The sequence below is a fragment of the Sinocyclocheilus grahami genome, unplaced genomic scaffold (assembly GCF_001515645.1).
Source record: "Sinocyclocheilus grahami isolate Dianchi unplaced genomic scaffold, SAMN03320097.WGS_v1.1 scaffold355.1, whole genome shotgun sequence".
Lineage (NCBI taxonomy): Eukaryota > Metazoa > Chordata > Actinopteri > Cypriniformes > Cyprinidae > Sinocyclocheilus > Sinocyclocheilus grahami.
In genome coordinates, this window is record NW_015505534.1 from 758,766 (window position 1) to 772,085 (window position 13,320).

Genomic DNA, 13,320 nt, shown 5'->3' on the forward strand with positions numbered 1-13,320 from the left:
TTTCTTGGAAAATAAAGAATCACTACAACTTCTGAAAGTGACCAGCAGTGATTTAGCATTACATAAAAAGTAATGTAATGCTAAAACATAAAAAGTAATGTAATTTAACATCAATGTGAACATGCAAACAAAAAATGAATGACACTAATTTTATATCATTGTAACTTTGCTTTCCATACACTTTAAGTACTTCTTCATATACCGCAGCAAAAACTATAGTCTGAGAAAGTTCAAACATGATTAAAGGCAAGTGAACAGTCAGTAAAAAAAGAAAGAAAAAGAAATACACAATTTACAAGCACAGATAAAATAAAAAGTAGTATTCAGATACAGAAATGTAATAATTAAGTGTAAAATAACACTGCATAGTGTTCACTGTATGAATTAAAATTAGATTAATCTTTGTTATAGCGGTTTTGTTGTTTGATTAACATTGGTGACATATTCAGCAGCACGTATTTATAGGCTGCTGTCACTTTAAAACTGACTGCACGGATCCAGTATAATGATACCCATCCGATTTCTTTCTCAGCTGTTTACATTCATTTAAAACATAACCGACTGCGTTTACGAGAATGATCATCAAGACGGGTACTATTGACATAATTCTGTGTGTGTGTGTCTGTTTAAACATAAGGAGGAGATGCGAAAGACAAATCAACTCGGTCTGAAATGCGTCTCTCTGTGTGTGCGCACGCTTTAGGTGTGCGTGCGGCAGAACTGAAGATACGCTGTGCGAGATGCGGCTTGTGCGTGTGCTTTAGGTGTGAGTCAGACGGCAAAGAGTTGTTTTCTGCAACTTAACTCTTTTTAACGTCAAGCAATTCTCTGCTATATGCGTCGAACTAAAACTTTGACCTTTTGCAACGTTTTGATTTAAGTAGCCTGTTATTAAAATGATAATGATATCGCACGCCATTGCGATATTTCGATATATCGTGCAGCCCTAACAATTAGGTTTGTGTGTTTGAAAATAGTGTCGGAAAAGTACAAGAATAGGTCTTTGTATATAGTATGCATTGATAATAGATGGGTGCTCAGTTTCTCACAGTCGTCTGATGACTGGCAACAGTGTTGCTTACGCTGTGTGTGTTAGGAAGCAGGTTCAGCCCATGTTGTCTTCCCATGTGGAAGGGTTGTGATAAACACAAGAGACGCTCTGGACGCCCACTGCGGTGTTTCTCTGACACATGTGCTGAACCGTGTAAGCTGCCAAGAGGCCTGGACCAACTCCAGCGTGTCCCCCTGTAGACTCTGAGTCAGATCCCAGCACACAGTGTACAGCTTGAAAGGAATATTTCATCGAGAAATTAATTTACTAACTTACCCTAATGTTTTTCCAAACTGGTATGATTTTCTGTCCTGCTTGTTGCTCTTTTCTATGCAGTTGCAATGAACAGGAACTGAAGCTTTTTTCAGCTTCAAAAACAATGCAAAACATCATAAGAATATCATAAAAGCGGTCCATATGATACAATAGATACGGCTGAGAAAAATAACTGGAATTTGAGTCAATATTCAATTCTTGATTCAGATCAACTGATTTATAAAAAAGATCTGATTCAAAATAATGATTAATTCACAAACTCTCAAGTTTGGATCGCTTTTTTTGAGTGAATACCATCTTAAATTTTGGTTGGTTTCTCACTCAAAGCTATAATATACAGCACAAGTCATATGGACTACTTTTGTTACCGTTTTATGGTGCGTTTACATCCTATATGAATCTTGATAGCTCCAGTGACCATTTATGTAATAAATTCTTCAGAATTATCACTTGTGTTCCTCAGAGGACTGAAAAACATACATTAGTTTAGCAAAATTGATGCTAAAATAAGACAAAGAGAAATCATGGCTAACTGAGATCTTGTGAAATGTCAGCTGCTGAACCATTAACCATTAACCACACGCATGCTACTATCTCACTATAATCTGTGAATCTTATTTCCATTTCACAAAAGCTTCAATTCCATCTTGCTCTCTTGTCCGTATGAAGCTACAATGAATCCAGCTGGCCTCACCATGTTGTGCAAGCACTGTTTTCATTTTAATGGCCGTGTTCACTGTCAGCGTGACCTTTTATTTATACACTTCCAAACAGAAGTAAAGCTGTCTCTACATCCTCTCTTTGGTTGTGTTATTTCCTGTAATAGCTGAGTGTTTCAGTCATGGCTGATACAGTAACACTTCTCATGTTGTCAATCCCTTTGTTTTACAGTTAGCTGTAATGCCCATTAGTTAAAAAAGACCGCAAAAAGATTTGGCAATGCAATCTGTTTCATATATTTTATACTTTATATATTCTTTCTTTGTAAGCATGTTAGCTACAGGTTTCCATGGTCAGAATATCAGAAAATAATTATATAAAAAATGCATATTATTTTCTAGGTCTACAAAAATCATGTTAAAAGAAGAAAAATATTATTTAAAATATTCAGTCAGCTAAGAACTTGGGTAAAACTTGCCACAGTGATGCGTGATTTGTGAATGAATCATTCTTTCAGATTCGAATTATTTTGTTCTTTTCATTGAAACAAACTGGTTCTCAAATCTGTCTGATTGAGTCATTAATGAATCATTCATTCATTCATTCGTGGGACTGGAAAGGTCACAGAAATGTCATAGAAATGGATGTAGCTAAAGCAAAAAGAAAAATAATTTTAACACAATTTACTGTTTTCATTCTTAGGGCCCGAGCACCAATGGTGCGAGGAGGACCCTCTTGGAATTGCTCTGTTTCTTCTTCTTCTTTTTCTTCTTCTCCTCCTTCTCCAAAGTGAATCACATTTTTGAGGGCCTAAACATGCTCAAAAACTCAAGAAACTTTGCACACGTATCAGAACTGGCAAAAATGTACACCTGATATGGGTTTCAGAATTGGGCATGGCAAAATGGCTTGATAGCGACACATTCAATTTCAACAAAGCGCCCCACCCACTACATTTCACATACAGTACATGTACGAAATTATGGACATGCATGTAATGTCCCAATACCTACAAAAAAGTCTCTTGGAATGAAGTCCTAAACGCAACAGGAAGTCAGGCATTTTGAATTTCCTCTAAGATTTTTGTGCAGTTTTTAGTTAGGCAACATCACACAACGTTTTCACCATTACGACTGTTTAATAGTTCTATAAACAGTTCAATAAGCAAATACAATAATATTATGTCACTTACATTTTAGGCGGAAACACAGTGCATCTCACAGCCACTAGCCGATTCATAAGTTTCTTAGTGTTGCGCGTTTTGATTTCTCCTGGAGAGGCTGCGTGAGCCTCGCCTCAGCAACGCAACCTTATTCCGTCAATAGATGCATTATATACAGTAGCTATATCCGCTATTCGCCACTTACTCTAAAATTTTGAGTCTAAATGTAATACAATCAGAATAATACTTGCGTTTTGGTGTTTACATAGTTATTTTTGGTTACTGATGTTTTAATCATGTTACATATCTGGCGTTAATGAAGCGTTAATGTCGAGCCCTGGAGTCAATTTAAACCCTGATTATAGCCATAGCGCCACCTGCTGGCAGCAGGAATTGACATGTTTAACACTGTTATGGCCTCCTAGCAACATATTAAAAAGCGTCAGCAAGTGTTAAATAAACTAGCAACATGGTAGAGACATGCTAAAACATGTTAGCAACACGTAGCTAAGTGCTAAAGCATGCTATTAATGCAATGAAACAGGAAGTTGCTGTAACTCAGACATGCAGTGTCCAATCTGCCCCAAACTTAACATGTTTGATAAGAGTCCTGGCCTGAACACATTTACATGCCAATATTCAGTTATACTCATAGCACCACCTACTATCAACAGGAAATGACATGTTTAACACTGTGATGCACTATTAGCAACACACTAAAATAAACAATTGAGTGCTAAACATGCAAGAAACATGCTAGCAACTCTTACTAAGTGCTAATTAATGCCATGAAACAGGAAGCTGTTGTAACTAAGCCATACAATGTCTGATCTGCCCCCAGCTCCACACGTTTGATAAGAGTCCTAGCCTGAACACATCTAAAGGCCAATATTCAGTTATAATCATAGTGTCACCTGCAGGCAACAGGAAGTTTGACACATATAAATGATTTTGCCATATTCCTCCTATATTTGCCACTTTAAATGCTTATTGTCTACCGTTCACTGTTTTCCTAAGGCCACCGTGTGGAGGTGGCTCCAGCTGCGAGGGCCCTTTTAACCCTGCTTGCAGGTTTAATCATTACTGCTTTTTTAGTACGTAGTGGTAGAATATAGTCAGCATAATGTTTCCTTATGCCAGCAGAAGTGCCCAGATGGTACACAGCAGATGGCACTGGTGCATTAATGCCTATTTATTCGTTCATGAATCGCCTGATACTCTGAGGACTGTCTCTCCTTTGGATTTAGTTGTTTTATTTGTGCTAGAGATGGAAGGGCTCTTATGCCAATGTGCCAGGAAGGGCACCTCCCTTGTCCAGTGATATGCTGCCATCTGCCACCAATGTTTTGTGTCTGTGGTGAACTGGTGCTGATTTAGACTGTGTGCTGGCCACACACAAACAGGCTTTAACATTCCCCAGCCGTGTGTTATGCCTGCCCTGATTCGAACCCCCCTTTTGCCTGTCTGAAAATGAAAACTGACGTTTTTTCTCTGCGAAAATGATGCCCAGTTTCATTCATGATGGGTCTGCTGTGGCCACACTTATCCTGAGCAGTTTATCTGTCTGTCTGGAGTGGCGCGGAGCTCTTTGACTTGCATACTGAAAAGTAAGCTTGCGCCAGGACAGAGTATTCCATTACTGCAAATTTTAAACCGTACAATACATTTGTTTTGCTAATTTTTGCCGAGTCATTGATTATGTGCTGCATGCTTGTGTTTGATCCCATGAAATCAAAATGGGATTTCTGTAGTTTTTAGTCCATGTCCATTAGATTTGTTGTAAATTGTATGCTAATCTACTTATAAACATTGATAAAACTAGCATTGATTAAAACTATATATGCATTTAAAATGAATAGTCCTTGACTTTAGTGATGAAATTAATGACTTATTTTGTACTCATTCAAGTGCTTATGCAAATATATGTCCAATCTAATGTTGAATGTCCCTCCTACTAGTATCATTTCTCATCGAATATATACAGTAGCAAATTGGTCACAGTTGTGATGTAAACTAAACAATATTGACTATTTACAAAAAAGGGACGAGCCCTATAATGTGTTCCTCCACAAATTCCTGTTTCAATAAGAAATGCATCGCAAATTTGTTATGTATCTTATGGAGTCCCTATGGTAATTGGTGATAGGGACAAAATGAGATAGGAGGAAAAATTATATTTCAGTGTTTTAGCATTCGTTCACAAAAACAGTTTAGTTCCCCCAAGAAACATTGCATGCTCTTTCAAATCTTTTACATTCCCCCAAGAAACGTTTGCATATTCGCTCTGGAAATGTTTGCTTTTGTTCCCAAAACATTTGCTTTGGCTCGCGAAACATTTGCGCTCCTCAGAGAAAAGTTTGAAACGTTCTCTTGCAAGACTTATGCAAGAGTTTGCGTTAATTAGCAAGACTTTTGGATTCCCCTGATAAACTTTCCATTTACTTGCAAAACTTTTTTGATGGAAATGATGAGATATTTTTATGTATATTTCAATTATAGGTTTAGTATTTTTGTTAGATGATATGCAAATCTGACATATTTGTAACTCTGTCTGTTTTTATCAATGTATCAATACAAAAATCCAGAGCTGTTACATACCAAAGCTGAAATGTGGTATTGAGCTAACCCTACTAAGAAGTGCCACTAACATCTGTTCTTTTTGATCTTTTCCATCTCTTACAGTCTCTTTTTCGACAGTGCTGCTCTATTGCTTTTTGAATGTGAATACAAAAATTTTTATGTACCAAGACTGCATGCATGCAGAAAACCATGTTGTTTAAATGTTTTGAGATGGTTGCTTTCTGAATTACTGTATATTTGAGGGTGAAGTTGTAATGGTGTTTACTTTACCCTGCTGTTTTGAGTCAATCCAATTGAGATTTCTTGGGCTTTGCCCACCACACTGGCCCATTACATAATCAGATCAACTTGCGGTCACATGGCCGAGTCCGTTTGTCTCTTTTCACTCAAATTCAGATTTGCGCACACTGTATATTTGTGAACTGCCTGACAGGGTCATGTAAGGTAAATATGTTTGTCTAAGTGTTAATTTTGACTGCTCAAAGTCACAAAATGTGTAAACGTTCATCTCTACAGCCTATTAGTCACACATTTTGGCAAAAGCACCAATGCTACAGCCATACACATACAAATATCTTTGTCTGTATCTTGTGACCCTGACCTCTAGGCTGAAGAGGTCTGATTTCAACCTAAATTTTAGTCTTTGAAGGGTCTGACATTGGTCTGTCTGGTTGGTTTTTATACGTTCAGGTGTCTCTATGTTTCTGGGTACACCCTGATAAAGCCTGTGTGGAGAGCTTAGCATCACGCAATTATAATGCAAATAAGGATGGCTGTTTCTTCTCGATGCACCAGACAAAGGGGCTTTTCTGTCTGGGTGAATTTAATTCGTACGGAATGTCTGTTGTGTGGATCAGTAGAAATCAGACAGGTTTTTCGATGAAAGGAAAACATTTAACATTCCTACTCAGCATTTAGTGTGTTGCTCTAGCCATCAAGAAAATGACATCAGATCTGTTTACTGCGGAAAATCCAAAGTGATTACTTATCAGACCTGTCATTGTGTCATTTCTGGAATGGTAGAGTGTTCAAAAGAAGTCTAATTTATGAAGGTGTGGCCAACATGTTTGGCAAACAACCTTATCAGTGTTTGAACGGAATGACAAGGTGTGTCAGATATGAATAGATTTTAGTTTTTTCTTTCATAAATAATGCTTCCTTAACAGCAGTCATTTTTTTATATTTTTATTTAATTTTATATTAATTTGTTTTATATTTTTGACAGGAAATGTATAGAATACTAAACAGGACAATATATCGAATATTTAAACGGGTAATTTCAAATAAATATATAAATGAAATGCATACTACATAATACATTCAGTACTAAAATATTATGTATGTTCATCAAAACATTGATTTTTTTTAAATTATATTACTAAACAAATATATTATATTACTATAAATCTTAAATGTTTTGCTTTTTAAATTTGCTGTTGACACGTCATTCAGAAAAGTTAAAACTTTGAACCAAAAAATGATGACTTGTGTCTTTTTGACCTTTTACAGCTATTAAAGTCAACTGTGTGGGGTCGTGTGGCATTTCGTCCAAGCTGAATGATGCATCGTGGATGCTTGAGGAGAAGTACTTGAGCAGCACGCTGTCTGTGGCCGATAAAGGTAATGAGACCAACTTCCATATCATTCAGTTTCTGTTTTCCTTTAGTTCAGAAATACAGTCATTCTTAATATTATTAGTCCTTTAAATGGCTTTTAATGGCTCCACTTTACAATAAAAAAAACTTGCTCACTTTGAAGGACTTGGTTTACTTCTCAAATTCATATTACTTGATCATCTGTTTGTGTCGAAGAGTTTCCTGTTCTGAGAATGTGTCTTTCTGGTTTCTTCCTGTCTGTCTGAATGTGTCAGGAATCACATAACCCGTTAAGTAGGTTAAATTTGAGTTATCCCTTTGAACAGGAAATCTTTCATTAGTCTTCTTGAAGCAGTCCACGATAATGATCTGTTGGCATATAAATAATGTTTAAAGAGCTGTTATTTCTGATCAAACTGATGGTTGTAGTGTCCAAACAATGATCCTTCTAGCGAATCAGTTGTCTGTGTAGCTGCAGGCTGTGTACACTCTAAAAAATGCTGGGTTAAATATAACCCAGCGCTGGGTTAAAAAGGTACAAACCCAGCTATTGGGTTGTTTTGACCCCAACCGCTGGGTCAAAACAACCCAATAGCTGGGTTTGTCCCTTTTTAATTTTTTAGAGTGTATGGTAGGAAATGTCTGTATACTTAAAAGGATACATTTCCCATTGCCAAGTGAAGCCTCCAATCTAATTTTATTTTTAACTATTTTTGGTCTGGACTACCTGAGAGATATCAGTGGAGTCAATGCTCAACTAGAAAAAAGAAATATCTGTGCATTAGCTTATGAGAACATTTTGAGGCGGCTCTCTGACAATCATGTACAGTAAATTTGGGGCGGGACTATCTGTTTGTTTATACAGATGAAGTGGCTGTGTAGAAACAGTCTTTTTTATTAAAAAAGATGATATTTTTGCTTAAAATAATAGTTGATGTTTTCATTATTTCCTCCTGAAATTATGTGACTTTCCAGCTACTCTTTAGCTATTTTGTTACACTGTCTTAACTAGGTGTAATGTGACAAGTTACCAAGTTTTCTGTCCACACTGCACTGTCACAGGCAATGATAAGTTACTTGATGTTCTGGACCATTAAGATTTCACAGTGGAACACCACAAAAGGCAAAAGCTCCCGCCCACTTTTTCAATGGCCGTAATTACGGAAGTATTTTCATATGATGCTTTTTTAAAGATAATTATTTTGTGTATTTGGTGTAACAGAATATGTTTTAATGCTTTAATGTTCAAAAAACACATTCTTTTTCAAATACTGTACATTATTGTAGGTCCTCTATGCCCCGCCTCTCTCAAACGCTTTATTTTCTACAAAATCCCTCCTTCCGACAAGCGCAGTCTGCTCTAATTGGCCGGCTGACGCAGTGCATTTTGATTGGCCGAACACCGCAAGCACTCGTCGGAAATGTAACGCCCCTTACCATAATCGCGAGCTTCATCTTACAAAATAAATGGAAAGTTAGAGCCCGAAAGGGGAACAGAGTCGCGTGACAGACGCAGTGATGAAGCTGGTATGTGTGCAGTACACAAGCCATGGTTAAGACAGCAGACTCCACTGTGATGTGACCCCCCCTCGCTCTCTCTCTATCTCTCTCTCTCTCTCTCACTCTCTCGCGCTCTCTCTCTCTCTCGCTTGCTCGCGCACACACACACACACGATGCGCAAAACTCCGCATTTGAACAGTCAATAGCAAATACTTAAACTAATAACAAAACAGTAGCTGATTCAGAAGCGCCAGATTGTCATAGCAAAGTCAGAATTACCTCCTCTCCTAGGTTCACGAAACGGTCGTCCATAAAATGCATTGCTGTTCTGTTGTAAGTAATCTTAAAGATTCCTAAATGCATCTACTTTCGGAAAGCCAAATAAAGTGCTTTTGCTTTCGCCTAGAAACAAACAGCGTCGCCCTGACATGGCTGCTTCAACACTAACTGCGGTTACTGAAACCACGCCTTCTTTCTTTGCGTGCACATTTGGGCGGCATTAGGCTAATATTACCACCTGGTGAGGTAGATGTGTGGCGGGGTGTTAGAACGAGCCGTTTTAGGGGGGCGTGGCAGAGTCTTAACTTTGATAAAGAATATCTCTTTGGTTTTGAGACTTTAGTCTTTGCAACTTCAGGGATCTTATCTATGCACAATCAGCTTGTAACACTCCAAAGAGAAAGGAAAACTTGAAATCGCATCATATGACCCCTTTAAGAGTTAGAAGCCATGAACCAAACCAACCAGTTACAAGGTGAAATCACAACAATATGAACCCTGGTATGAAGCCAAAAAATATTTGAAAATTGGACAAAAAGACAAAGGTACTAGACTCCATTCTTAATGACTTTAATGAGGAAAAGAACTACAATCCCATGAAGCATTGCAAATGCCAAATTTAAAAATGATGAAGAAATATAAAACTGTTGATTTAAAGATGTTGATTATATATTTTGTTCGCTGTGCTTCATGGGAGTAGACGGGTTCTTTTGGTGCGATTTGCTTGTCATGATTCTGATTGTTGGAGATTTATTTGTAGAATCATGGGTAATGTAGTTTCAATCAGAAATTCCACTGTTAAACATGATTATTTCAAGAATAAGTTGAAATTATGTGGGCTGATGACTTTAACAAAAATATATAACTGTGATTAACTACCTCGTAGCTCACAGAAGGTCTGTCTTTAACGGTTTATAAGTTATCATTAAAAATCAATTCCCCAATGCAGAAAATGAATGGGATTTTTACTTCCAGAACCTGACTGTGGCACTCAATTTAAACCAACCGATTCTGTCTCTCTTTACAGTAGCAGCTGGCTAGAACAACCAAAATTAAGATTTACATAAGTTTTATTGTATGATGCCTAATTAGAAAAGAGTATTCAGTGTTTTCAGATTGTACAAATTTGATCAAAAATGCAAGAATTTCCTTTCACCACCTTTCTGTACTCTCTCTCTCTCTCTCTCTGTCTCTCAACTCTGTGTTCAGGTCACACAGAGTCATTATGTTTTGCCATGAAGTGAAGTGTGAGCTCTTGGCATATGTGTCCCGGCAGGTCTTTTACTGTCAGAGTGATTGTTAGTTCACATGCCCAGGCCTGTCCTATGACACCTTTCCAGGAGACCTTTTCAGCCTGGCCGTCTGAAGCAGCAGCAGGGACAGATGTGCTGGGTAACTGTGCTCATCTGACCCCGCAGGCCAACAAAAACGCTGAATGTCTCTTATGCTGGCTGCCAGGAACTAATGCTGTCTGCCCATTATGAGTTCATGTTCCAGTCTTCATTGCTCAGCAACACTGATAGACAGGGCGTTGGTGGTGAATTAAGATGCTTTTAGTCCTCTGGGTATTGAAAATGGGGTGTTGTACTGTTGTAAATGATATACTTGGATGTGTTTCATAGCATTCCAACATAAGAAAAGACCTAAGAAAACTGACGCATTGCCAAGGTGCGGTTCTGGACCTCACTGACTTTTCCATTTTTCCATTTTTTGGGTGTGTTATACCTTTAAATCCGCCATTAGAGCATTTGCAATCATCTCCCCTTTGACAGAACTTTATGAAAGTGCTCTAGCGATAAAACATTTCCCCGTTTGACCTCTTGCTGCTGACGACATGGAGATCTGTATCTTTGGATTTCTATTAACTATTTGAAGGCACATACTGAGCAAGAAAAGTGGTCAAACACATGTTCCACTTGTCACAAACATTCATGGCTAATGGAAAACTTGATGTATGTGCCACTACCCATAAATTCATTTAGAACAGGTTTCTCTTCTCAGAATTAGACTGCATTGTGTTTATAGCATCAAAGCAGTACCTGGTTTACATGCACAACAATCAACTGATAACTATCAAAAATAAACCCAGCAACGCAATAGAGACTGTTTACTTGAGTTTTGTGTCTGCCAAATCATAAAGCTAAATGTAGTTTTTGCCATTGGAAGTGTGTGTAGTACAGTAAATTATGTATATAAGCTGCTAGCTAGGCTAGTGTTGCCTTAATCAACCCCATTTCCTGAAATAATGCCTCTTTTTTTTGAGGACTTCCTTCCTTACAAACACTAAGTATCGCTCAAACGGACAGTCGACATGCCTGCTTGTGTGAGTGAATTTCCCATAATTTTCTCTAAGAGGCCTTTTCCTGTCTTAAGGACTGTGACTTGTAAACAAGAACACATTTATACAGTAAAGAATGACTGGTGAACTCGTTTTCTCACACATTAACTCAAGTAAAAATTTTTAATCAAACAACACCCTTACAATGTGATTTTACTGCCAAATGTTGAAGTTTTGATAAACAAGCACAGGCAGCACAAGGTGTAGCTCATGCAAATTCACACGCCAAATTACAATTTTTTTTTAAAGTGTCACAGGAGGGGCACACATTTACAGTGATTTATTCAAGATATATATACACTTCCAGATCTTTGAATAACCTCTGAGGTTGTGGAAATCCCCAGTTAGAAAGCACAGGAGAGGGCATTGTTACAGCTGTCAGGGTGCTTATCTACCCAGATAGGCTGTGCTGTTTGAGTCACTCTGACTTACCAGACTTCCACTCCCAGAATACACTCTCTTTTCTCATGATAGTGAAGTACTTTAGGATGTCTGCTGTGCTTATGTGTTAATATTATAGTATATTAAATATATGCACTTTCGGTTAGACTTAATAATAAATAATAGCATTATCAGTCATTAATACATGATATAATGCATTCATTAGCTAATGTACATATACAATTAATAGTAAAAAATGCCACAAAACCATATCATAATTGGCAAATATTTATACAATATAATTGTAAGAAATATTGTGTGTATATATATATATATACTTTTTTAATTTTTTTTATTTTGTGTGTATATGTATGTATATCATTATCAATCATTAATGCATATAATCAATTTTTAATGTACATATTTAGAAATGTCACAAAACCATTTATTAAACATTTGTATATAATTGTATGAAGTATTGTAAAATGTATGTTTTAATTTTAATTTATTATGTATACTTTTGTAATACTTACACACACACACACACACATTATTGTTTTATTTATTAATTCAATCATTATTTTTTTTATTAATATATATATTTGTGTGTGTGTATATATATTGATTATTTTATACATATATATATATACGTTTATCGGAGTTCTTATTATTATAATTTTCATTAAAATAAAGTATTTATAATGCAATGCCTTTATCACTGCTTAAATACTATGAAATATGTTGCGTGCCTTAATTCTGTGTAAGAAGCCACATCATCTCACAGAAGGATTTATTTCAAACACTCGACTGACGTTATGAAGTGAGTTTGGAGTAAAAATATGTTATTAAATGTGTTTTCAGATGGAGTGGCTTTTACTTCACAGAGCCGTAGTTCACTGAGAAGCTATGCCAACAGCTGTCATTATTGCGAATGATTTCTTCGATTTCATAATCGCGCAAAAAAATCGTCTGCGATCCTTTTTTTTTATTTATTTTTTTTTTTTTTTTTTTATATATATATATATATATATATATATATATATATATATATATATATAATTTTTTTTTATATATATATATATATATATATATATATATACTACGGGGCCGTTGAATGCTTGAATCTGATTGGCTGACGAACGTTCTGAGGTGTGTAGTTAGCGTAGCAACTTAAAGGCTACACATGACATTTCTCACTAGCGAGGTAATAACAGCGCTGTTTAGAGACGCTGCTGCAGAACACTGTTGAGGGACACACAGAGGTAGCCTAACTCACACAAGCTCTCTCTCTCTCTCTCTGTGTGTGTCTCTGTCTCTCTCGCTCGCTCTCTAATAACTTCATTAATAAGTTAATTGCATTAGAATGCTATCAACGGCTCAAGCCTCCATGGCCAGCTTTAAAATGACGTTTTGGAACTAGCAAAAGAAGCGTTGGATGAGATGCGGAAGAAATAATCCTACTCACAATAGCGATTTAAGTACAAAAACCGGACGAAT

The 13,320-nt window shown here is 36.7% G+C and overlaps 1 protein-coding gene across 1 annotated transcript in view; it reads left to right on the plus strand.

Moving 5' to 3' along the window:
- Positions 1-13,320, plus strand: part of LOC107548797 (arrestin domain-containing protein 1-like) — a 41,544-nt gene that overhangs the window by 16,909 nt on the left and 11,315 nt on the right. The window contains exon 2 of the mRNA XM_016229614.1: positions 7,239-7,349. Coding sequence (XP_016085100.1) covers positions 7,239-7,349 — 111 coding nt within the window. The remainder of the gene's footprint in view (positions 1-7,238; positions 7,350-13,320) is intronic.